The sequence below is a fragment of the Schistocerca americana genome, chromosome 3 (genome assembly GCF_021461395.2).
Source record: "Schistocerca americana isolate TAMUIC-IGC-003095 chromosome 3, iqSchAmer2.1, whole genome shotgun sequence".
Lineage (NCBI taxonomy): Eukaryota > Metazoa > Arthropoda > Insecta > Orthoptera > Acrididae > Schistocerca > Schistocerca americana.
In genome coordinates, this window is record NC_060121.1 from 933,084,819 (window position 1) to 933,112,742 (window position 27,924).

A 27,924-nucleotide genomic window follows, 5' to 3' on the forward strand; every position below is an offset into this window, starting at 1 on the left:
GTATCTGTCCATGAATATACAAATTTTGCCATGCAAAGTGATTCATAGGATCACTTGTGGCTTGGAAGTGATTGTTTTTTCTCCTGTGGAAATTTTGGCTGTTTTTAAGGTCATTCATTACCTGGCTATATTCCCCTAAGTTATTTGAACAAATAATTGAGAGTGGAAAAACTGCAAATATTAATAATTTGCATTGTTTAAAGTTTAGAATGAATGACATTTTTGTGGAGAGAGGAGGGTGGAAAGTGGACACACTTACGTCCACCCCTTACAGGTGGTCCCCATCTGGGATGCTGTCGAGTGAGCTGAGTACAACTAGAACTTAGGCCTGACCAACCTTCATGAGTTGTTGCTAGTCACTGGAGATGCAAACACTTTCAGTCTCTTCTGGAGTCTATACAAATAAGCTTTGCTGTCATGATCAGCAGCAAAGGAGATGCTACGGGCTACTGAGTAGGTATTTGTAGTTCGATGTCTGAAACGTTTTGTTAGGATAATGAGTTATAGTTCCTTTATTATATAAATTAAGGCGTTTTTACAGGTGGACATCACAGTCTAGGATTGCTTCAAAAGAATTTTATTTTGGCTGTGGCTGATGACTGACGCACACACGCCAAACTCAAAACTTGGCATAGGTAGTGTGCGTTTAAGTCAATGGTTCACTTATCCAGCAAAAGACCACAAAGATTTGGGATAAGCAAGACCTTCTCTTGCCTGAAAAGCAGATTCATGGTTTTGAAAGTTTCACCTGTCAGTCTTCTGTGTCTATTACTAAAGGTTTTTTTCTATGTCTTTCTGATAATAGCATAATTCTGCCCAAAACCATTAGTAGTAACAGTTAAAGCATTTAACATTATTCAACAATGAGCTTCAACTATTACAGGAAAAATTAAGATACTAATAACTTCATGAAAGAACTTAATTACCCATTACACAGCTCAAAAACATTACATTTAAACAAATAAACACTTTTTATGAAATAGCACTGCTAGTCAGTGCATTTTTTCTCATTCTAAACTCGTCCTCTTCATAATTCGTAGGAACTCTTCCTGGTTTACTTCTCCATCTCCATCTAAGTCTGCTTCATCAATCATTTCCTGAAAAAAAAATGCAGGTATTACAACTATGTGAAAAGTTGCATTGAAACACTTTCAATTAGTATATGTAGGTGTATACATTATATTTTTGGGCTCTTGTTTTCAAATGAAACAACAGTTAATTTGAAGAATTAGTTACAGTGCTCTGTTACATAATAAACTGTTGTTGTCATACTCTTATATCAAGAGATAATGTAAAGAAACTCATTTATTTCTCTAACATGAATAGATGGTCAAGAATACAAACTGAATTATTTAAGCAAGAAGCTTTCTCTCTACAATTTAGTTTTAAACTGGTGTTTTTTAAAAAAATGTCTTAGAAGATGGAGGCGATCATTCCATGATAGGGTTAAATTGTATTAATATTGTGCTGCCTGAGATGTATCCAGCCATAAACAGTAGTTACAATGGGTATGTTCACTTGGCGTAATGTTGTAGGCATCATTGAAGTTGGGAACATATAAATCCAGTATGATTTTTAAAATTTAACAGGAAAGCAGAATTTAGTTCTTCAGTTTTACTAGCACACATGACGTACAAAAAAAACTGTAATGGCTACTTTTCAAATAATAAGTGGTGCCTGCACTGAAGGTACTGACACTAAACCCAGAGTCAAGAAACATCTCTTTTGTCATATTTCCCTTAATAATTAATGTATAGGTCACCTCTGTTTTTGTCCTACATAAAAGATATATCAAAGCCATTTGCTGAGTTTTGAAAAATTGTAGCACATAAAGTCCCGTTAATCCAAACTAATTGGGACTGGACCTTGTTTGGATTATAGATTTGTTTGGATTAGCCATAATTACCATGCTGAATTTCTAGCATGAAGTATACCAAGCAGATAAGTAAGCACACCATGGTAAGAAATGGGAACAAGTGTGGGAACAATAGCTCACTCCCACTCCCTGCCCTTGTTGTTGTGCACTGTTGAGACCTTTGTAGTGTCTGAGGTCAGTGCACTGCCAGTTGGCTCGCAAAGTGCTTTGTTATGTTAGTTATCGATCGCTGGCATGCGTAACAGTTGTACTGTGTTCGTTCAGGTTTAGTGGTGTACGTATTTTCATCATGAGTAAATAGAAACCTACAATGTTAACTCTCAAAGAAAAACTGAATGCTTTGAAGTGGATAGACAATGGTGAGAATGTATCTAAACTGGCAACGGAACTGGATGTTTGTAAAGCAACCATTTGTGATTGGAAGAAGAACCAAGTGAAGCTTGAACAGTCCTGTGCAATGTCTTTGGGAAAAACACTCAAAATTCGGCAGACTTTGAAACAGTTCCAGTACGATAAAATGGATGAAGCTCTTTTCCTTTGGTTTATGCAGGAAAGAGAAAGCGGAACTCTTTTGAGTGGAGCACTGGTTCAGGAGAAGGCTGTTTACCTGAACAAGTTAATGAATGGTGATGAGTTTTTTAGTGCAAGTACGGGTTGGCTGGACAGATTCAAAAAACGTCATGGAATCCATCAGCTAACAATTACTGGAGAGAAGCTTTCTTCTGACCGTGATGCAGCAAAGGAATACTTGGGTTAGTTTGAAAATATGAGAAGAGAGGGAAAGTATTCTCCCCAACAAATTTATAAAACTGACGAGACTGGCATTAATTTTAGGTCAGAAGACCATGCTACTGGTTTTAAAATGTGCAAAGATCGTGTGACTTTATTAATGTGCAGAAACGCTGCTGGTAATCACAAGCTGACTTTAATGCTGATCTTCAAATATGCTAGGCCCAGAGCTTTTAAAAATTGCAACATGAAGTCCCTGCCCGTATATTATCGCAACCAGAAAAAAGCATGGATGGATGGGTGGTAAGCTGTTCAAAGAATGGTTTCACAGCCAGTTTGTTCCCTCTGTTTGATGGTTTTCTAAGGAAAATCATCTGTCTCCCCATGCAATCCTTTTTATTGCTAACGCGCCGTCTTACCCCAGCACTGAGGAAGTATGTGATGGAGAAATTGTGGTGAAGTTTTTGCCACCAAATGTTACACCACTTCTATAGCCAATGGACCAAGGCATACTGCAAACATTAAAACGGATTTACGGAAACAATTTTTAAGAATGCTGATCCAAGATGATAGCATTCCTTTAGTGGATAAAATAAATAAGACCAATGTGAAGGCTGTTGTTTATTGGGCCGCTAAGGCATGGCAGAATATTTCAGAAAATACTCTGAGAAAATCATAGAGAAAACTGTGGACATCTCTTGAATTTCAGGACAACCTAATTGAAAATGAAGAGGAAAATCTACTACAAATGATGCAGACAATCCCTGGATGTGAAGAAGCTAGTGAAGGAGACTAGACGAGTGGATGGCAGCAGATGGGGTATGTGTGCAGAACCTTACTGACGTTGATTTAGTTGCTGCTGTGACTCAAGACCAGGAAGAAGTGTACTGCTGTGATGGAAGGACAATGAGCCTGAAAATGACAAAGGAGAGCTGGTGCCACACAGTGATGCAGCAGAATCCCTTGACTTCACGCTACGTTATTTGGAGCAACAGCCCACTGCTGCACCTGCTGATTTGATGTTTATGAGACGATGGCGAAGCTATGCATCATATAACAGACTGTCTTCATTATGCAAAAAAAAAAAAAAAAAAAAAAAGACTGAGTTTTTGTCATCTAAAAAGTAGGGATAAAATGTCCACTGTATTTTAGTAAGTTTGACAGCTTTTCTTTCATTGTTGTGCATTGTTTAAACCTAATGTTTTCTTGCCAATTTTTCTGATACGTGTTTACTGTACTGTATAAATTAAAATAGTGTGTATGTACAGCAGTTTACCGCACAGTTTTCCATTCTTAGATGAGCATTTTTCATGTTCCGATTAACTGAACATTCAGATTACCGGTGTTCAGATTAGCAGGACTCTGCTTTACTTGCTAATGATGCTAGGATATGAAGCACATTTTTTAATTTTGTTTCTTTTTATTAGAGAAAATCCAAGCACATGTATTTTCAGTTGAATATAAGCAAGAGAAAATGAACTGAAGAAAGTAAGAGAGAAACGTCTATACCACCACCTGTGAGGGTATCAGACAAAAGTGAAAAAAAAGTGTAAGAAGAAATATGACTAAAGAGATATTAATAGAAAAAAATCAAGAGAGACATAGCAAGATAAGATGAGAGAAAAATTTACAATGAACTATGTGCACCATATGAAATTTGAAAAGTTAATGATAGCATTGTTGTCTTTTTACCAGATGAAGGCACTATTGGTTCAAAGAGTTAGCATCTTTGCCTGTGTTACTGTCTCTACATCTACTGGGCAAGTAGACCTTATTTCTGTATGTTTTTGACTGTCGGGCCAGGCCAGGGATAATTTTGTTCGGTTCCTATATACTAAAAGAATGCCTGCATCACACAATAACCATGCTACAGACACTGACAATTGGTGACAGTGTTATTCTCTGGAGGTTGGTGATTGTTACAGATGGTGCTATGAGTTGTGACTAAGTGTATATTCATTTTTGGCCACTCGCATCAAGTCATTCAACAATGTCTTCCCTCTGGAATCATGGCACATTCTAGCAGGACAGTTTTCATACCACAAGGCAAAAATTAATACTGTAGGTGTTTTAAGAGCATTGAACTTCTTGTCCCAGGCATTATACCTGAGATATCTAGGGCATCACTGAGCACCACCTCAGAACCCCCAAGCCAGATTGTATAATCTACAGGGATTGTGTGACATGTACAGGAACATTGGGTGAAATCTGTCTCAGCTCATATGCCATTTGTATAACCAATGGCATTATGAAGTGCAGCCATTTTATGCTCCAAAGGGAAGTGAACACACTGCCAAGTGAATGATTACAATATACTGGCTAATCTGTATACAATTTGTTATGGTCTAATATTTCCATATGTCTAATGGTCAGCATGTACACTGAGGTGACAAAAGTCATGGGATACCTCCCAATATCATGTCGGACCTTCTTTTGCCTGGCATAGTGCAGAGACTTAACATGGCATGGACTCAACAAGTTGTTGGAAGTCCCTGCGGAAATAGTGAGCCATGCTGCCTCTATAGCTGTCCATAATTGCAAAAGTGTTGCCAGTGCAGGATTTTGTCCACAAACTGACCTCTTGATTACATCCCGTAAATGTTCGTGGGATTCATGTTGGGTGACCACAGCGGCCAAATCATTCACTCACATTTTCCAGAACGTTCTTCAAATGAATTGCAAACAGTTGTGGCCCAGTGACATGGCATATTGCCATTCATAAAAATTCCATTGTTGTTTGGGAACATGAAGTCCATGAATGGCTACAAATGGTCTTCAAATAGTTCAGATGCGCCAGAGGACCCAGTCCATTTCATGTACACACAGCCCACACCATTGTGGAGCCACCACCTGCTTGCACAGTCCTTGTTGACAACTTGGGTCCATGACTTCATCAGGTCTGAGTCACATTCGAACCCTACCATCGGCTCTTCTCTTACCAACTGAAATCAGGACTCATCTGACCAGGCCACAATTTTCCATTCATTAATGGTCCAACCAATGTGGCCATGAGCCCACGAGAAGTTCTGCAGCCAATGTTGTGCTGTTAGCAAAGGCATTTGCATCGGTCATCTGCTGCCATAGCCCATTAATGCCAAATTTTGTCACACTGTCCTAACAGGTACATTTGTCATAGGTCCCACATTGATTTCTGTGGTAATTTCACACACTGATGCTTGTCTGTTAACACTGACAACTTTATGCAAACATCACTGCTCTTGGTCGCTAAGTGAAGGCCATTGGCCACAGTGTTGTCCGTGGTGAGGGGTAATGCCTAAAATTTTGGTATTATCGGCACAATCTTGACACTTTGGATCTCAGAATATTGAATTCCCAAATGATTTCCTAAAGGGAATGTCCCATGCTTCTAGCTCCAACTACCACTCCACGTTCATAGCCTGTTAATTCCTGTTGTGCTGCCATAATCGTGTCAGGGACCTGTCCATATAAATCACCTGAGTACAAATGACAGCTCCGCCAATGCACTGCCCTTTCATATCTTGTGTGCATGGTACTACTGCCATCTGTGTATGTGCATATCGCTATCACATGACTTGTCACCTCGGTTTATGTTTGATTCATGATACTCTTAATTCCCATATTAATCTCCATATCAGCAGTATTTCCACTAAATCACTAAGTGTCAGCAAATTTTGTAGTCTTTAGTACAGTCTTTAAAAATCTCTCATTACATTTAATCACTCATGTTCAGTAATGTGTGAATGGCATCTGTAAAGGGGAGCAATAACTACAATAATAATTTTTTCTTAGCAAAATACAACATGTTCCAACTGTGGTAACTTTCAGTTACATGTATCAGACAAGCAGGCTTCAGACTACCTTTAAACAAAATATGGTTTTCAGTCATTGCATAGTATGGATAGTACATTCCTTGTTTAGCCTACATTTGTTACTATTTCCTCTCAGTTTACTGAAATACTTCATGAAATAAGTCCTTAGCCATTCACTCGTTTAGCCGAACCAAAACATTCATAACTGAATGAGAAGTAACGGCTATGTCATTGTTGTTTGTCTCTATGAAGAATGATATTTACATATGACTATTAAGAATGCCTTTTATAGAAGAGAAGTTTCTACTTGCCCATCAGGAGAATTAGGGTGACAAAAGGAAATAAAAGTAAGAAGTATTAGTGATGCAGGGAATGGCATACTGTTTTAAACTTTGAAACTAGACAGATAATTCCATGTAAAAAGTGTGCACTACTGCTATTGTGTGAAGACACAGCATGTTTATATGGACTGTATTAAGACAAAATGTTATGGCAATCATGTATGTTCTACACTTTGTTGGTCCAAAAATAACGAAAATGTATGTTCGGTTGATTTGTGCATACTGCTTTTCTCTCATGAAGATGATTGTAGTAATTGAAAATGATAGAGAAGAGACATACAATTGTACATCTGATGGCACAAATATGCTTTTCTTTTTTTCAAATTATCTAACAGCTGCAGACAGTTGTCTATGAAGAGGAAAATACTACTACTACTTCTACTACTACTACTACTACTAATAATAATAATAATAATAACAACAATAAATGTACCTATGACAGTAACTGATCAGAGTCAGAGTATCATCAACAGCATTTCACTAACAAAGAAAGTAGTAAATGTGAAGCAGAAGTTCTGCTAACAGCAATGTTTGATCATTGTGGATTAATGTTTTGTATTTTCAAAAATAGGAGCTGGCTGCTGTGGCTGAGCGGTACTAGGTGCTTCAGTCCGGAACCATGCTGCTGCTGCTACGGTTGCAGGTTCGAATCATGCCTCGAGCATGGATGTGTGTGTTAGATTAGATTTACTTTCATTCAAATTGATCCATAGTGAGGAGGTCCTCCAGGATGTAGAAAATGTCAGAAAAACAATAATACATTACAAATATTTACAACTCAAACAAATAAGCTAATGTACCATTCCACAGGTCCCAAGTGGAATGATCATCATTTTTTAATGAACACTATATGATAGAATCATTTTACAAACTAATGCACCGAATTTAAAATAAAAAAGGCTTTTTTATTTATTTATAAGGTAGTAAACATGTAATACTTATTTACAATGAACACATTACAGCACTGAAATTGTGCTGAAGTTGGTTCTACTGAGAAGGAGTTGGCCTAGTATCCATAGTTCCCTAAACAGGTTTCTGCAGGATGTTCTTGAGTTCACACCACATATAACTCTTACTGCACGTTTTTGTGCCTGGAAAACTTTAGCTAGGCTTGATGAATTACCCCAAAAAATAATCCCATATGACATTATGGATTTAAAGTAAGCATAGTATGCCAGCTTTTTCATTTTTATATCCCCTATGTCTGACGCAATTCGCATTGCAAATGGAGATTTGTTAAAACGCTTCAGCAGTTCTGTCGTCTGCTTTTCTCAGTTGAATTTACTATTTATTGAATTTGTTATTTATTATCAAGCCATAATCCCAAGAATTTAACACTGCTTGTCATCATATGTTAAGTATATACTCATGGGACACCCTTTACAAGTTCTGAACTGTAAGTAGTGTGTTTTTTCAAAGTTTAGTGACAAGGAATTGGCTAGGAACCAGTGATTAATGTCCACAAATATTTTATTAGCTGATCTTTCTAAGACTACACTTGATCTGCTATTTATTGTAATATTTGTATCATCGGCAAACAAAACGAACTTGGCATCTGGTAATATTACTGATGAAAGGTCATTGATATACACAAGAAAAAGTACGGGCTCTAAAATGGAACCTTGTGGGACCCCACATATAATTAGTTTCCAGTTGGATGATGCGTGATAGCTTGATACATGTCTCTTTCCTAATAACACCCTTTGTTTCCTGCCAGAGATATAAGATTTGAACCATTTTGAGCATTTCCTGTTACACTATAATATTCTAATTTACTTAAAAGGATATTGTGATTTACACAGTCAAATGTCTTTGACAGATCACAAAATATACCAGTTGCCTGCAATTTGCCTGAATTTAGCACATTATCACTGTAAGCGTATATAGCCTTCTGAATATCAGAACCCTTTAGAAATACGAACTGTGACTTTGACAGTATGTTATTTGAGGTAAGATGGTTATAAAGCTGATTGTACATTACTTTTTCTAAAATTTTTGAGAATGGCTGGCAAAAGTGAAATTGGATGAAAATTTGATGCTATTTCTGTATCTCCCTTCTTAAACAGCTTAACTTCAGCATATTTTAACCATTCAGGAAATATTCCACTGATAAACAACTGGTTACACAGATAGCGTAATATGTTACTTAACTCAGAATCACATTCTTTAATTAGCTTTGTTGATATTTCATCATACCCACTAGATGGTTTTGATTTTAAAGATTTTATGATGAACAATATTTCTGCTGGGGTAGTTAGGGTCAAATTCATATTATGGAAGTTACTTGAAATTTCTGGCCTGAGGTATTTCATAGCAGCATCGACAGAACCTGACAACTCCATCTTTTCAGTAATATTTATGAAATGTTTGTTAAAAAGTTCTGCAACACTATACACATCTGTCACCAATGTGTCATTTACTCTTAATGCTATTTGTCCCTCTTCATGTCTGGTTCTACTGGTCTCCTCCTTCACTATATCCCATATTGTCTTTATTTTGTTATCTGATATGACTGTCTTTTCCTTGTAATATATTTGCTTTGATGTCCGTATTACAGTCTGTAATATTTTGCAGTATTTCTTGTAATGTGCTATAGCATCAACATCGGAACTGTTTCGGATTGACAGATACAGTTTTCTTTTTGTTTTACAACATACTCCTATTCCTTGATTAATCCATGGCTTCTTTGTAGGCTTTGCTCTAACTTTGGTAAGTTTTTGGGGAAAACAGTATTTGAATAAGGTAAACACTTTATTAGCAAAAGTGTTATATTTTTCATTAATGGCATGAGCACTATAAACATCACTCCAGTGAATGTCTATGAGGAGTGTCCTAAAATAATCAATTTTTGGCTTATTGATTACCCTCTTGAGCTGATTTAACAGATTTTATATCCTGTTCAGTGTTAACATTTAACAGAAGGAACTGCATCATGATCTGAGAGGCCATTGACTATTGGTTTTGTAATATAATTTTGTTCATTGGACTTTTCTATAAAGATATTATCAATGGCTGTTTGTAAGCAGTTGGCTACCCTAGTGGGGAACTTTGCAGTGTGAATTAAGTTGAATGATGGTGTTACTAACTCAAATAAGTTCTTATTGAGAGAGTCTTTAAGGAAATCTACAAGGTGTCCTTAGGTTAGTTCGGTTTAAGTAGTTCTAAGTCTTAGGGGACTGATGACCTCAGAGGATCATCAATCTGGAAAACTGAACAATTTTAAAATAACACCAAGGAAAGAAGATTCAACTGCAACATTGCAAGCACTAAGCACAATGAGAAGTATGTTGCATTTCTTAACTCACTAATGCACCATTTTTGCACAGTGTTCCCCAAAATGACCTGTCAGAAAAATCAAGGTCACAATAGGCTATGGATTACTGAAGACAGGGAATATACACAGTATCAGAATAAGTATAGGTAGTTAATAAGAGAAGCAAAAGCCAGTTCAGAAAACAAGCCATAGCAAATACAAATAATAAAAGTAAAACAATGAGGGACATAATCAACACTGAAAAATGGAGTCAAAAATAGTGTAAATAACAGAAATTGTGTCAAGTCAATGAGAACTGAGAATAATGTAGTTACAGTTGGAACAAAAATAAGTGATATGCTCAACAACAATTTTATAAAAGCTGTACAAAATTTAAAGGAGGGAAAATATCAGCGGGGATCAAAGCATCCTAGAACACTTGGGAAACCATCCCACTGAGTGTTCCTGGAACCATTGATAAAAACAGAAATCATAAAAATAATTCTGAAATTAAAATCAAAGAAGCCTGCAGGAGATTACGAAATATCAAATTCTCTAATAAAGCATGTGAACAAAGCAATAATAGAACCTCTTTCAGAGAAAGAGTGACAAAAACAACCCAACTAACTATAGACAAAATCTTTAATCTCTCATTTCTCAAAAATAAGAGATGCTCATGCACAGTAGGATGACTGCATTCCTAGAGGAACATAGTTTTCTGATTACAGCACAACATGGTTTCCAAAAAGGGAAATGTACTGAAAGTGCAGTCTCAAGTCTACCATAATCTGTCATAGATGCATTAGATAAGAGAAACTCTGTATTTGCTATGTTTCTGGATTTGTCTGTAGCTTTTGACACTATCAACCATACAGCACTAACTGAATAACTTAAAATCTATGGCATATGTTCACATGCAGTGCAGTGGATAAAATCACATGAGAATAACAAGACACATTATATGACAACAGATTCTGGATGCAGATCTGAAATCAAGGATAAGTACAGCGCACCTCAAGGATCTGTACTTGGTCCACTTCTGTTCAACCTATTTGTAAACAATATTGAAGTCAGTGGGAAGGATCAAAAAATCTGTATGCTGATGAAATGACATTAGTGAATATAGAAGAGAACGTGCAAACACAGGAAAGAAGCACCTTTATGTCAGCAGTACCACTGTACAGTGGCTCATACAGAATGACTTAATCATAAATCTAAAAAAAGACAATATTTGTGGCACTCATTCATATATGAAACAAGACTGGAAGAAGTTACCTCTAAAAATTGTTTGGAAAGTACAGTTGACAATAAGCTCCAATGGAAACAACATATACACATTGTGTGTTGTGAATGAAGTACCATAATATTTATTATGAAACAGCTTGCGCATTAAGCTAACAAAAAACTTCTGTGTACAGCGTACTATGCTCTATCTGAACCATACTTATAATGTAGAATTACTGTTTGGGAAAACTGAAAACTCCAGCAGCAACAAAAGTGTTGCAAGAAAAGACTATTAGGACCATCTTGAATAAAAAATGAATGGATTCGTGCAGAACTGCCTTCTATAATCTAAAAATACTATCATTTCCATCCATGTACATATACAGAACAATAATTTTATTGATCAAAGGCAATGCATTACTAGAAAAAATGCAATGTCCATTCATGTGAAATAAGAAATAAAGGCCAGCTGAGAAGTAAAGTACACCTACAGAGAGTTGCCAAAAAGGTCCTTGATATTATGGTGTACATCTGGTAAAGCAGCTTCTTAAGAGACTGCAGGATAGTATGAGTGAAAAGACATTCCAGAAACTACTAAAACATTACTTAAGGGAAAAACAGTTTTGTAGTGTAGAAGCGTATATGTGTAAAGAATGATGAATGCTATTATTATTTGTATGTATGTACTGTAAACACTAGAAAATATTGTAGTATGTTGTATGTAAATATCTTTGACACCTAAATATTAATTGAGAGAAAAATGTATGCAACATTCTACCATTATTGCCAATTTGATGTTTTATATTGTAATATGTAGGCAAAATGTTTTAAGATATTAGGTTATATATAAAAACAAAGATGAGGTGACTTACCGAACAAAAGCGCTGGCAGGTCGATAGACACACAAACAAACACAAACAAGATATTAGGTTACGTTGACGTGTTCTATTTTACAAGCACACACTTGCATGTAATGTAATCAAACGTGACAAAATAAAAATCAGTTTTGTGTATAACATTTTCTCACATTTCCCTTCCCACCCCTTTTGTTTTGAAGTTTGATTATTCAGTGTCAAGTCACCATTCTTCATTCATAATTTTTTGATGATCCAACAAATAAGAACTCCCAGGAACCTATGAGGATGGTTTGAAAAGCTTTCAGAATGACCACGAGAGGTCAGCACTACCGCAACGAGTTGTTCGTGTAATATTCATTGGACTGTTGCCTGTAAACACAAGCCACATCAGTGCTCTTGGAATAGAGCTATGGCAGTGATATGGCTCTGTTTTTGTTCCCACATAGTGATTTGCAAAGATGGAAAAAATCGAGATTCAAGCAGTGATTAAGTACTTCGTAAGGAAAGATGTGGAAGTAAAGGACATTCACGCTGGTTTCCAGAATACACTGGCGGACTCCGCTCCTTCACATTCAACTGTGCGAAAGTGAACAAATGATTTTAATTTTGGTTGGGAGAGCTTAGATGATGATCCGCTAAGGCCAAGATATGTCACTACTCCAGAAATCATTCCAGAAGTTCACAAAATGGTCATGGAGGGTCGCCGATTGAAAGTGCCTGAAATTGCTCCTGCTTTCCAGATGTCATCTTAAACGGTATATCACATTTTAACTGAAGAATTAGAAATTAAAAAATTATCTGCGAGGTGGGTGCCACGACTCTTGACACTGGATCAAAAGTGCAAGAGAATGGACATATCGGAACAACGTTTGGCCCATTTTAGGAGAAACAAACAAGATTTTTTGAGCTGGTTTGTGACCACAAATGAAATGTGGGTGCACTACTATACCTCAGATACAAAACAACAGTCAAAACAGTGGAAACAAGCTGATTCTCCACCACCAAAGGAAGCAAAGACAATTCCTTCATTGGGAAAGGTCATGGCATCAGTGTTCTGGGATGTGAAGGGGATTCTTTTGTAGATTATCACCCCACTGGGCTAACAATTACTGGAGAATACTATGCTAACCTCCTGGACAAATTGAAATGCAAGATATGCAAAAAAAGGCCAGGTTGGGCAAGGAAGAAAGTCATCTTCCATCAAGACAACGCGCACCCACACACATGTGCTGTCGCCATGGCAAAAGTACATGAACTAAGGTATAAATTGTTGCCACACTGGCCTTATTCACATTATATGGCTCTGTAAGACTTCCATCTTTTCCCAAAACTGAAAATTTTTCTTGGTGGACGAAGATTCACTTCAAACAAAGAATTGATAGCTGGAATTGACAACTACTTTGCAGGTCTTGAGGAAACTCATTTTTGAGATGGGATCAAGGCACTGGAATATTGTTAGATCAAGTGCATTAATCTACAAGGAGACTATATTGAAAAATAAAAAAGTTTCAGTGATGTAAGTACTTTTATTATATTCTGTTCTGAGAACGTTTCAAACCACTCTCGTAGAAAAGCCAAGATATTCATTAACAATCTGAAGCAGCTGTTAGAAATTGCATCATAATGAACTGCTATTTGTGCTTATTCAAGCTAAATTTTACATGGTAAAGCTATAATGAAAAATACTACTTAGAAAAAAGCTGATCCTTCCTCAGATGTATGGAATGGCTACTATTTGCTTCCTACTGCTTATCTAATCTCCATATGGCCACAGTATTTTTTTTTAAATCACAGAACAATATTTATCTGTGTTCCATAAGAATGATGTATGTTTACAACAAACATAATCAGATAAACTGTTGAATAAAAAATTAAAATGTATATACTTTTAATTCGCTTTTGGTTTTGTATTATAATTATTTTACCTGAAGTTCTTGTTCTGTAACATCTTCCTTAAGTTCATTAGCAACCCTTTTCAGATTATTTAAAGAAACTTTTCCAGTTTCATCATCATTAAACAGATGGAAAGCTCGTAAAATTTCATCTTTTGGATCAGTCTCAGACATCTTAATTGTAACAAACAACAGGAAATCATTGAATGACAAGTAACCTAAAAGAAAAATACAGCAGTTTACCTGATTAGTGTTGAGAATAACGAAAAAATATATTTCCACAAACAGATTTTAAAGAAAATTAAAGATCATAATGTAACAGTTTAGCTTAATGAGTAACAGTGTCTGAAGTATCAGCTCTGTTTTTGAGAATTTCAGATTTTTCTTTTTTTTTTTTTTTTTTTTTTGGGGGGGGGGGGGGGGTCCCCTCTTATATAACCATAAACAATGATGAACATTTGGCGTAATTAAATTACTATTACACAATGAAAGGATAGATCGTAATAGTCTCCAGAGTTTACCACATTTATACTATGCAAATCACTTTAATATATGTCACAGACAGTATGTTCTGTAATGGCATTTGTTATGATTTCTTACTTTTCCACTCATTGAAGGATGTTGAAAGGATAGACAATCTAATAAATTTTGTCTATGTGGTGTCTTCAGGATCTATACATGCAAAGGCTGAAGATTATTTGCCATATACTTAATACATAATAGTTCCACCATACATTAACCCTCAACAAACATCATTTTATCTCACAGTGGAGAATTACTATGAAAGAGCTTTCAGCTGACAACAAAGCAAACTCCCCCCACTCACCAGGATTTTCAGAATTTATGAACCTGAAGATCCCATATTCAGATTACATATTCTGCATCAAAGGCATTAAAATAGCTGAGATTTTTCTTTAGAAATCCATGTTTTACAGTTCAGACTGGTAATTTAAATTGTCAACATTACAGGCCAGTTTTATTTCTCAGTCTATTCCTTTTGTTGTCCATCCCTTTGTTGTCTTCAGCAGCTCCAAATACATGAATTCAGCAACTGGTTAAATAATTTCATTGCTAATTTGTACTATTCTCTTTCATTGTGTTGATTATAAATCATTCTAGTGTTATCAAGGCTGTGTTTAAGGTCTGCTTTAAAATTTGCTCCAGTGCAGTCTTTTGCCCGTTGCTGAAACTTATCTGCAGCAGAGATGAACAGCTCGATATCATCAGCAAAATGTGGTTCATAATTCAGGTATTTCCCAGTAACATGTATTTCTTCTTGTTTCCAGTTACTCTGGATGCTATCAACAATGTTAGTCAAAAGGAATCTCCTTGCCTATCTCCTCTTTTAATCCTGAATTTTTTTATTACTCTGATGAAGTCTAATTAATATGCATAAGTTCTCAGTAGCGTTTTGTTGTAAAAATTATCTAGATTCAGGCACTGGAGATTCCTGCTAGTTGCCTGACACACAGCAATGTTTAACCTTAAAGAGACTCTGTTTATGCATCAAGCAGAATATGAGTTTGAACGGTCACCCTCCTGAATGCAAGTCCAGTGTCCTAACCAGTGCACCGCCTCGCTCGGTGATAAATAGTCGTCTGCCTGTGTGCTGCACAGTAGTGTTCAGTAAGTCAGTGCTCATATAGCAGCTTGTGGATGTGCCTTTTGTGAAAGTGATTAGTAGTACCACCTTTACCACCAGCTAAAAAACACCAGAAATAGTTTTTATTTTCCTGCTTATTATAAGTAGATCTTAATTCTTCCAGTGTAGCTTTGCACAAGTCATTCAGTTTCCTCTCTTGTTGCTGCAGTCTGCTTGTTCCAGGTGGTTATAATTAAACTGATGGTGTACCAAGTGCGGGAGTACAGGACACTGAAACATGTAGGTATGTTCATTAATTGGAGGGCTCATGGAGTATGCTGAAAGAAATAATACATTCACTTTCTGCCTCCAGTAGAAAATATGGTGCTGAAAGCAGTCAGAATGTGATGGGGGTGGAAGAGACGGGGGAGGAATGATCAACACATGATAATGTTGGTTCTGGCACATTTATTAGGATAGGATCACAAGTTATAACATGTGTTCACCTTAGTCTTCTGACTCAACAACATGCTACATCTGGAATACAGCATGCTCGTCAGTTGCTCAGTTCATATCTGGTGTAATTAGAGTGATATGTTGACATTATCCTTGATAGATACAATCATTCAGACAGCCCACAACCACAATTGACTTGGACTTATTTTTATCCAGCAGACCACACATCTTGAAACTGCCTAGAGATAATGTAGTTGTTACCAAAGGTTTCTTGAAGCAAATGTTTCATCTGGCAAGCAAAATGAGCTGTCACTTCATCTTGCATGAAAATAGTGGTGTGGACACAGTTGCATTCCTTGCAAAGCTGGAGTCATGTGTTGCACAAGGAGGTCCTTATAACATGCAGATATCACTGTACACCTAGCAAGCCTACAAGGTGCCATCTCAAAGAAAAACAGGCCAAGAATGAAGGAGCTTGTGAAACCACACCACACAGTCACATAAGTTGAAGTCCATGGGTGTTCCTCACAAAATATAGAACTCCATATGCGACAGTCCTGTGTATTCATGGCACCATGCAGAGTGAAATGTGCCTCGCCCAACCAAAGAATATTCCCAGCCACAAGTCATCCCTTTCCATGCGTGCAGAAAATGAAGGGCAAAGTCACAGCATTGCAGCCTATGTTGGGGCTTCATTTTATGCTCATTCTGAATCTTGTAAGGATACCAGTGTAAAATGCATTGCAAAATCTTTTGAACTGTTGACCAGGGGGGAGAGAATTCCTGTGACACAGCCCAAGCACTGGCTGCAGAATTTGAGGCATGTGCTGCACAGTCAGCGATAGCTAAAGCAACTTAATCAACAACTGTCATGGGACAGGACCACCGCCCTCTCCCATGTAATTCATGCTTTTCTTCAAATATCTTGATCATATTCTTTAGTCCACTTATTTAGTTAGGGCCTCTTTACAACTGTTTGTCAGTGATTTTCCTGCAATGCAGTTCCACTATTGCTGCCATTCCGATAAAACAACTTTACCAGCAGTGCAAAGTCTTTCTTCTCAAAAGCCATTGTTTGGTATGGAAAACTTCAACATTTTTAAACCTTTATACCAACAGTTACTTCACAAAATAAATCAACATGTGTCACAAAGTGACAGACAGCATTTTTTACTGGTTACAGCGCCATATTTTCACCTGGTGGCAGAAAGTGGAACTATTTTTGTTTTGTTTTTCCAGCATACTCCACGAGTTCCCCGATTAGTGAACTAACCTACAATGTTTCAGCATCCTGCAATGTATGCAGCCTGTACAGCACCACTTGGAACACCATTAGTTTAGTTATAACTGGAGATCGGATTATATGCATCATAAAAACCTTCAAATATGCATGCAGATATGCATGAAAAATATTTAAAAATGCATGAAAAGTGTCGAAATATGCAAGATTAAATAATTGCAAAACATGGTAGTTAACATGTGCATTACATCTCAGAGCCAAACCTGTGCATATCAATTATAAGGAAGAGCGCTGGTTGTGCGAAAATCGGTACATTTAGAACACTGATACCATTTTCTGAATACTTTCTGGTAGACGTTAGGAAGAAGGCCTTTCTGGGATTATCTTCTAAAAATTTGCAAATTGGGGACACACACTGTTTTTCAAGAATTGTTCCTTCTTTGCTGTTGTTGTTGGTAACAATCGGATGCGATACGGGTGAGTTGCAGCAAAACAATCAATATATACAGGTTCCTCTTCTATTGCACGCAGAGGGGCATGCTCAAAAACGAATATTTTATTTAAAAAACAACACACAATCATCATTTACAATTTATTTAACGTGTTTCTACTTTTGTAAACATAAAAGACCAAGTGCTGTTCCAAATGTTCGGTAGTAAGATTGTGTCTTCGATCACACAAAACATTTTTATAAGCAGAAAAGGGCCGTTCTACATCAACTGAGGTAACTGGCAGTATTTGAATTTGGGTGCTATGTTGGCACTTATTGTTTCTGGTAAACGTTCACCCATTCCATTAATAAAACATCAATTTGGCACAAGGGTTCAAAGTCTGGGTTATCGTTTAAAATGTTTTCAAACTTTTCTATAAGTGCTCTTGGGAATACCTGTTGCGATGAGTAGTTCACTAGAATAATTATACAGGGTGTACATAAAGTCTGGGAACACTTTCAATTATTTATTGCACAAGTACCAAAAATTGTACATATATCATACGTATGTCATTTTGATTTTTAAAGTATACCGCCACAGCATGGTTTGGTAATTTGCCAATAGTCAGCGCTAGTCGTGAACAAGGCAAGTACAGGTGCAGAGTGAGCTTTCTGTGTGTTTGAGTTCGACAAAAACAAGTGTGCTACAGCTGTTCAAAGGATGTTTAGAACCAAGTACGGTACAAAGCCACCAACAAGGAAGGCCATTTACCACTGCCTCAACAAATTCGTTACGATGGGTTGCTTGTGCCCGGCAAAGAGAAGCAGACATCCCAGTGTGAGTGAAGTGATTGTGGAGCGCGTGTGAGAGACATTTACAAGGAGTCCAAAGAAATCGGTGCTTCGTGCATCCCGTGAACTTGAAATGGCTCCAATGACAGTGTGGAAAGCCCTGTGACAGAAGCTGTCTCTAAAACCATTCAAATTGGAGTTAGTGCAGAAGCTCAATGACAATAACCAAGGCAAGCGTTTTGAGTTTTGTTCACAGTTGAAACAACTGAATGAGGTTGGGGATGGCACTGTTGATACTTAATTTTTAGCGACAAAGCCACTTTCCACACTAATGGAAAAGTGAACAGGCATAATTGTCAAATCTGGAGTACAACGCATCCACACAAATGCATTGAATTTGAGTGTGATTCCCCACAGGTAAATGTTTTTTGTGCCTTGTCAGGTCAAAAACTGTACAGGCCATTCTTCTTCGCCGAGAGCACTGTCACTGGGTATTCCTACTTGGACATGTTGCAGCAATGGCTGATGCCTCAAATGCAATCGGACTCTCCATTCACCTTTCAGCAGGATGGGGATCCACCCCATTTTCATTGTGTAGTTCGTGGGTACCTGAATACGGAGCTGCCACATCGCTGTATCAGCTGTGCTACAGAAGGGGACAGCTGTTTCATGAAATGGCCTCCCCAATCACCAGATCTCACTTTTTTTCTGTGGGGACACATTAGAGATCTGGTGTATGTACCAGCTCTACCATGTGATGTAGCAGAGCTCCGGGAGAGAATACGGGAAGCGATTGCCACAGTCAACAATGCCATGCTGGGATGGGTATGGCAAGAATTTGATCACGGTATTGATGTCTGCCTGGTCACTCATGGTTCGCATATCGAATGTTTGTAAAAAAAAAAAAAAAAAAAACTTTCGGAGTTTCTCTTCTCTCAGATGTATGACATCTGTACAGTGTTTAGTTCTTGTGCAATAAATAATTGAAAGTGTTGCTGGACTTTATGTACACCCCATATTCAGTAACTGAATAGATTCATTCAAGCTTTTTAACACTTGCAGGTATAATCACAGCAATGTCTTCCTTGCACTGGCAAACTGCCAAAGCCTCTGCACTATCGAAGTCATTTACTACCCCTCTAATGGTCTCGAAATGTTCATTGTAAAACAACACAGCTTCAACTCATGTACCCCAATGAGTTACCATTGGTTTGGGAGGTAAAGGCACATTTTTCTTTGTAGGGCTTGATGAGACCATGGGCCTTTAGAAACACTTCCTTTGTGGATGAAATTCGTTTATTTATATTCAAAAATGTGGAACGTATTTCAGCAAGGCAATGTACTCCATGACCAAAGCACGTCACATGAATCAAATTGGGATAAAACACTCAGAGGGCTTTTCCTGCTTTGATGATGTTGAAAGCAGCCTCTGAATCCCCCCCCCCCCTCCCCCCCTGTGGGTTCGGGGGTTAGAATAGGCCCGCGGTATTCCTGCTTGTCATAAGAGGTGACTAAAAGGAGTCTCAAATGTTTCGGCCTATATGTGATGGTCCCCTCTTGGGTTTGACCTCCATCTTTCCAAGTTCTTCCGCAGAGCGAGCCAATTGTGGAAGGGTGCCTTACATGGGGCATTTTGTCCATCGTGCATTGGGACCTCTAGACAGCTTTATCGTCATCGCATTGCCGCCGTCCCGCTCGTTCTCCATCTCTTGGGTGAGGATACGTTCCTGGGTGCAATTTCCACTATGCACTGTTGCTTTTTGCAGAGGCGACAACCATGGACTTTATTGCACCTAATATCTAGCACGGTAGCCGGTCCGTTGTGGTGGGGCCGCCATGTACCCTGTTGGTTGTAGCCCCCTGACAACACAGGGATCACTCTACTGATGCCTGCACTGTTAACTCCCCACGTATGCCAAGGAGTAGATGCTCATCTCCCTGGGGCATCAGGACTCCCAGCAATGGTCATCCTGCCAGGTGGCCCTTGCTGTGGCTGGGTACCGCCCAGGGGGGAGGGCCCTTGGTCGGAGTAAGTGGCATCAGGGAGGACGACACGCAATGAAGTGTGGCACATCATCTCCTGCTGGTGGCCAGCCACCAGCAGTCTCTAAGCTTTCGAGGGCTCACTTTAAAGCTAACGTGTATGATCCCAAATCATTCCCCTCCCTGGCCACACCATGGGAGGAACGAAAGGCTATGAATGACAGGAAAACGTATTCACTCCGGTATATCATCTGTACCAGAGCTGATGGGGAATCCTTTGTGTCCGTGAAGCCTCAGTTCTTTGCAGAGCATTTAGGGGACAAGTTCGGGGAGGTGGAGGGCTTGTCCAAAATGTGGCCATGGTCAGTCTTGATAAAAACAGCATCCTCTGCCCAGTCACGAGCCTTGCTTGCAAGTACAAAGCTGGTGGATGTTCCTGTTACTACCACCCCACATAAAAGCTTAAATATGGTCCACCAGGGCATTATTTTTCACAGAGATCTTCTTTTACAGTCAGAAGAAGAGCTGCCCACCAACTTAGAGCGACGAGGTGTCCATTAGGTCCGGAGCGTCCACCAGGGTCCGAGGGATCGTCAAGTTGCCACCGGTGCCTTCATCTTGGCCTTCGAGGGTGACACATTACCTGAGAAGGTCAAGGTGATGGTCTACCATTGTGATGTCAAGCCATATATCCCTCTCCCGATGTGGTGCTTCAAGTGTTGGAAGTTCGGCCATATGTCTTCCCACTGTACTTCCAGCCTCATATGTCCTGATTGTGGTCGTCCATCCAATCCTGATACTCCACGTGCCCGCCTCCCATCTGTGTCAACTGTCGAGAGCACCATCCCCCTTGCTCGGCAGACTGTAAGATTCCACAGAAGGAACGGAAAATAATGGAATACAAGACCCTGGATCGACTGACCTACACTGAGGCTAAGCGGAAATTTGAACAACTTCATCCAGCATGCATGACGTCATCTTATGCTGCCACTGTCACTCCTGCTACAGTTCCCATAGCTGCACCACATACTGTCAGCTCTCAGAGCCAGAGGACCACACCTGCTCCCTTGATGGTGGGGGCCACTTCTCTCTCTGTTGCTCCCGCACCACCTGCCTCGGGAGCAGCACCCCCTCAACCACCGGTGACACCAGTCCCTACTTCTAAGCCGGAGAAGCGTAAGTCTTCTTCGGCTTCTCTCGCTCGGAAGGGATCCCTTGGGTCATTTCCTTCCTAGGTTCCTACCAGAAGCACAGCAGACAATCACCAGTGGCTGAAGAAGCCACAGGTTGCTGGTCATTGAGCTTTGCGATCCTCTTCGGTCCCGGAGACTGACTCAAAAAAGCCCTCCCACCAAGGGCAACCAAACGAACAGGGCGACAAAGCGAAATTGAAGACCCCTAAGACCAAGGAATCTGCGGTGGCACCTACTCCACCGCTACCTACAAGCTCTGCATCTGAGGATGAGGTGGAGATTCCTGCATCTGCTGAGGACCTCGATCTCGCCGGTCCCTCAGACGTGATGGATGTCGCTCCTGCCGGTACTCAGTCGGTGGCAGCAGGTGACCCAGCAACGTAATTTGACACCTCAGTCCCTTCACGCCCTTCTTGGCCATGGTCAATGTCATCCTCCAGTGGAACTGCAGCGGTTTCTTCCAAATGATGGTGCCTTCCCACATTTCAGTGTGGCCCATGGCACATACTCAGCCATCGACCTTTCAATCTGCAGCCCTGGCCTCTAACCGTCTGTCCAATGGAGTGTGCATGATGACTTGTGTGGTAGTGACCACTTTCTGATCTTTCTGTCACTGCCACAGCGTCACTATTCTTGGCGTCCTTGCAGATGGGCTATGAATAAGGCTGACTGGGACTTGTTCTCCTCCATTGTCACTATTGAGCCTCTTTCCAATGAAGCCATTGATGCGGTGGTTCACTTGGTCACCACCGGCATCGTTACTGTCGCAGATTCTGCCGTTTCCCGTTCTTCTGGGTGCCCTCAGCGGAGGACTGTGCCTTGGTGGTCGTCTGAGATCGCTGAGGCAGTTAAAGATCACTGGCAGGTGCTCCAGCGTCACAAGCGACATCCCTCATTAGAACACCTCATCGCCATTAAACAGCTGCGTGCGCGGGCCCGCCACATCATTTGCCAACACAAGCAGAAGTGCTGGGAAAGGTATGTCTCCACCATTGGCCTCCATATCTCTCCATTGCAGGTTTGGGCCAAGATTAGGCGCCTCTATGGCTACCGGACCCCTGTCAGCGTCCCCGTGCTCTCACTTAATGGAGGAGTTTGTCCTGACTCCGACATAATTGCAAACCACTTAGCAGAGCATTTTGCTCTGAGTTCTGCTTCTCCAAATTACCCACTGGGCTTCTGCTTCCTGAAAGAGTGGTTGGAATGTCGGAGCCTTTCATTTCACAAGGCCCGCCGATAATCTGGTGAGCCTGGAGTCTGCCATCTGTACGACCTTTGCCTGCCGTCAGCACCTCGTTGCTGTTTTTTTTGACATGCAGAAGGCATACGATACGACATGGCGACATCACATCCTCTCTACACTTCATGGTTGGGGTCTTCGTGGTCCGCTGCCGATTTTCATATGAAATTTTCTGTCGCATCGTACCTTCTGCATGCAGGTTGTGGCCTCCCATAGTTCCCCCAGAGTTCAGGAGAATGGGGTACCGCAGGATCTGTCTTAAGTGTCTGCCCGTTTTTAATTGTAATTAATGGGCTCGCTGCAGCGGTGGTAACGTCTGTCTCAGCGTCCTTGTATGCTGATGACTTCTGCCTCTACTATAGCTCCATTGGCATTGCAGCTGCCGAACGTCAGCTGCAGGGAGCCATCCGCAAAGTGCAGTCTTGGGCTGTAGCACATGGCTTCCAGTTTTCGGCTACCAAGACCTGTGTTATGCATATCTGCCGGCGCCGCACTGTTTACCCTGAGCCACGGCTTTATCTTGACAGTGAACCTCTTGCTGTGGTGGAGACCCATCGGTTTTTGGGTGTGGTTTTAGATGCCCGGTTGACTTGGCTCCCTCACATTCGGCAGCTTAAACAGAAGTGTTGGTGGCATCTTAATGCTCTGCGTTGCTTGAGCCACACCAGCTGGGGAACCGACTGGTCTACCCTCTTACGGCTCTACTAGGCATTAATTCAGTCCCGTCTGGATTATGGGAGCCTGGCTTATGGTTCAGCATCCCCTTCTGTGTTGCGGGTGCTGGACCCCATCCTTCACAGCAGGATTTGACTTGCCACTGGAGCTTTCCGGACCAGCCTTGTGAACAGCATACTTGTGGAGGCAGGTGTCCCTCCACTGCGGTTACGGCACCAACGTTTACTGGCTGCTTATGCTACACACGTTTGTAGCTTGCCTGGGCGTCCCAACTATCGTCTCCTGTTCCCTCAGTCTGTCGTCCATCTCCCAGAACGTTGGCCCCGGTCGGGTTGTGCGATCGCAGTTCCCATCAGAGAGCTTCTCTCCGGGCTTGGGGTTTTCCCTCTTCCATCTCTTTTTCGGGCCCCTCTGCGTACACCCCCGTGGTGTGTGCCATGCCCATGCCTTCGGCTCAAATTGGCACAGGGCCCGAAGGACTCGGTCCCTCCTGAGGCCTTCTGCCACTGCTTTCTTTCCATCCTTGCCATGTATCAGAGCTCTGGTGTTGTCTACACTGACGGTTCGATGGTTGCTGGTCGTGTCGGTTATGTTCTCACTCTAGGGGGCCATTACGAACAACACTCATTGCCCGCTGGCTGCAGTGTTTTCACTGCTGAGCTGGTCGCCATCTCTCAATGCCCTAGAGTATATCTGCTCCTGCTCAGGTGAGTCCATCGTTATCTGTAGTGACTCCCTGAGCGGTTTACAAGCTATCGACCAGTGTTTCCCTCGTCTGGTGATGGCTGTCCAGGAGTCCCTCCATACTCTTGCCCGTTGCGGCCGCTCAGTGGTCTTTGTGTGGACCCCTGGTCATGTCGGCATCCCGGGCAATGAACGTGTTGACATGCTGGCCAAACAGGCTGTCGGTGCACCAGCCTTATCGATTGGGCTTTCGGAGAGTGACCTAAGGGCAGTTTTGTGGCAGAATGTACTTCGCACCTGGGGTGAAGAATGGCGTGCCCTGCCTTCACCAAACAAACTTCGGGCCATCAAGGAGGCTACCGGTGCGTGGCACTCCTCCTTGTGGGTCTCTCACAAGGAGTCTGTTGTCCTCTGCCAGCTGTGCATTGGGCACACACGGATGATGCACAGCCACTTAGTGCGCCACGAGGACCCACCTCTATGTCGCTGTGGATCCGTTTTGATGGTGGTCCTCATTTTGTTGTGGTGTCCCCTTTTAGCTGTGCTCAGGCAGTCGTTTGCGCTGCCTGAGATGCTCCCTGCCCTTTTAACAGATGACCCTGCCATGGCAGGCTTAGTTTTGCATTTTATTCTGGCAGGGGGATTTTATCACTTAATCTGAGTGTTCATCATTTTTTTGTTTTGAGTCTGGCCTTTGGTCTACAATTTTAGACTGAGTTTTTTTTAGTGTGTTTCCAGGTGGTTGGCTTTTCCTTTTTTGTCTCTATGGTCGGCCAACCACTGTCACACTCTGTGTCATTTTAATTCCTTTTGTCTGGTCTCTGTCTGCGTCTTTCTTGTCTTGTGTTGTCTGCTGTCATATCCATTGTTTGTTTTTATTCTGTGTGGGTGTTTGAAGTTTTGGAAAAAGGGACCAATGACCGTAGCAGTCTGGTCCCTTGAATCCCACAAACTCAACCCCCAACCCCTCTGAAATAAACACAAACACCATTTCATCTACAGAAGATTCTTAAAATTTTTTCTAATACCCTCATTCACAAATCTGGTGATCATAGAATGATTTACTTTTTCAAGTTCTTTGCAAGCCACTAAATAGGAGGAAGAATGCTCTTCTTTTAAAGCACCAACAATTAAATTTGCAATGTACGGCCACAAGTGTCTGTAGTTTCATCAACTGAATTCCAGATAATGCTGTCCTTGAGTTCACTGTGTATTTCTTCCAGAACAAATTGTCGGTATGCAATTTTTATGCAATGTTGATTCATCTGGTATATTTTGATTTAAGCAATATTTGTGCAGGAAGCCTTTGAGGAGAGAGTTTGTAAGTTTGTGAAGAGGAATATTGCTTGCAATGAATGCTTTACATAGATCTATGTTAAACCAACATTTTTGGTTACCTTTGGACAAATCCTTGCTACTGCAGCTTGCTGTTATTGTGGTCCTTTCTTCTGGAGTCCTGCAATATGAAGACATGTCTTCAGATGCAGGTCTATTTGAAACTTTTTTTGCACAAAACGTTTTTCTCACAAACTCGACAACACAAAACAACTCCACCATACGTAAATGTTCCAGGATGGTCAGCTGTCCATGAAACGATGCTTCTTTTTTCAGGTGTCATGGCGCACCATAAGTTACACACTACAAGTCATAAACACATTCAATTGTGCACAAGCAAATACAAAGCTAAACTGAAACAATGGATGTGTGACTAAAGCTTGGGTAGTTTAATTTAATTGTTGCCAATGTGTATGGTATGACAGCAGAAGGGATTAACTGGGGGTGTGGGTGCAGGAGCACTGACTGTCTGCCTGTTCCTGTTCCTCTTCTGTGATGATTTCACTAGGCAGTGGCTCTTGGTTAGTGACTGCACGCAGTTCTAGGTCAAGCTAGAGACCAGTGAAAGGAGCCAAATATGCAAATGCATATGCAACCTGAAAATGCATATAATCTGGTATCTGATTATAACCAACTGCTAGTTTCTTAGTCTCCGAAAGATTCGTTCAGTACATGCTCTCATGATATTACATAATTTTGCATAGAAGGAAATATACGAGAACTGTGCTTATTCAGTGCAAGCATAAGAGAACTGCCCTCTGTCCAGAAACAGAACCTGTGTTGTTCACAGTCAACAGGATTCAGACTGCTGCTCTAGGCAGCAATATCATTGGAGTGCCTCTGACAAAAGCTGTGGCATCTCTGGAGTCCCTTGGAAATCTCAGAGTCACTTTGCCTTCTGATGCACATGATCTTACCCATTCATCCTCCCCCAAGGATGAGAGGCACACAGTTAGGTCAATGACCCATTTTATTGAGAAGTCCAGACAAGAACAGAAGACGGGTATGGTGATCATTTAGAGCTCCCACGTTATGTGAATAATGGAGCCCGTAGGCAAATGGCAGGCAGGTTGGAACAGAAGGCCAGAGTGCACCCTATAAGACTGCCATAAGGTCTAATCAGAGATGGTAAGATGCTCTGCTGGCAGATATTGAAAACACTGGATACAATCGGCTGCAAGTTGTAGCTCTCTGGATTATAGGCTGCTCCAGTTTGACTGCCTAAGTGGATGGGGTTGAGCAAACTGCTGAGGAGATCCTAGTGCAGTGGATGAGTGCCTGCAAGCAGGGGTGGCCAAGTGGCTCAAGCATGCACAGAATATGGGCTACCTGGTGGCTAGCCAATACTTCCTGCACCTGCACGCGGGTGAGCTGAGGGGAATTTCTGCCTATGGGGCAGCATTGGAAAAGCCTGCTTTAGATAGTTGGCTGAAATGGTGAACAAAGATACACTTGCATGTGGCTTGGAAGCACAGCACACTATTTTCATCATCATAGTCAGAAGTGATCATAATCCTCTGGTTTGGAGCCGAGTGGAAGGATCCCAGATGGAGCTCCCACAATGTCAGTTAAGTAAGTCACCAATGAAAAAGTGGCTTTTCATTGTTAGTCCTCTGGTTTGATGAGGCCTGCCACAGATTCCTCCCCTGTGCCAACCTCTTAACCTCAGAGTAGCACTAGCACCCCAAATGTCCTGTTATTTGTTGCATGTATTCCAAAGTCTGTCTTCTCTTACAGTTTTTACCCCTACAGTTCCCTGAAATAGCATGTAGCTTATTCCTTGATGTCTAAGCAGACTTCCTGCCATCTAGTTCCTCCTCTTTGTCAATGTTTTCCACATATTCCTCTCCTTGCCACTTCTATGAAAAACTACCTCATTTCTTGTTTTATCAGTCCACCTAATTTTCAGCATCCTTCTACAGCAACACGTCTCAAATGCTTGGATTCTTGTTTATTGTTTTCCTATAATCTGTGATTCACTTCCATATAGTGTATTCCAAATGTACATTCTCACAAATTTATTTGTGAAATTATGGCCAAAGTTTGATGCTACTAAAATTCTTTTGATAAGCAATCTCCCTTAGCCTACACTAGTCTGATTTTATGTTCTCCTTGCTTTGTCTGTCATGTGTCATTTTGCCCTCCAAGTTATCAGAATTCCTTTGCTTTGTCCATCTCATGGTCTTCAATTTTGATATTAAGTTTATTATTACTCTCATTTCTGTTACTCCTAATTACTCTCATCTTTCTTTGGTTTATTGTCATGCCATATTCTGTACTCATTAGACTGTTCACTACAGTCAGTTGTCCAGTAATTCTTCTCAACTTTCAGTGAGGAGACCAATGTCATC

General features: G+C 40.6%; 1 protein-coding gene across 2 annotated transcripts in view; it reads right to left on the reverse strand.

Annotated features, from left to right (window-relative positions):
• Positions 1-516: 516 nt before the first annotated feature.
• LOC124606267 (centrin-1-like) overlaps positions 517-27,924 on the reverse strand; it is a 136,471-nt gene continuing 109,063 nt past the window's right edge. For both annotated transcript variants that reach the window (XM_047138246.1, XM_047138247.1), the window contains exons 4-5: positions 13,997-14,181; positions 517-1,097 (exon numbers count right to left, since the gene is read on the reverse strand). In XM_047138246.1, the coding sequence (XP_046994202.1) occupies positions 1,008-1,097; positions 13,997-14,181 (275 nt within the window). In that variant the 3' untranslated portion in view covers positions 517-1,007. The remainder of the gene's footprint in view (positions 1,098-13,996; positions 14,182-27,924) is intronic.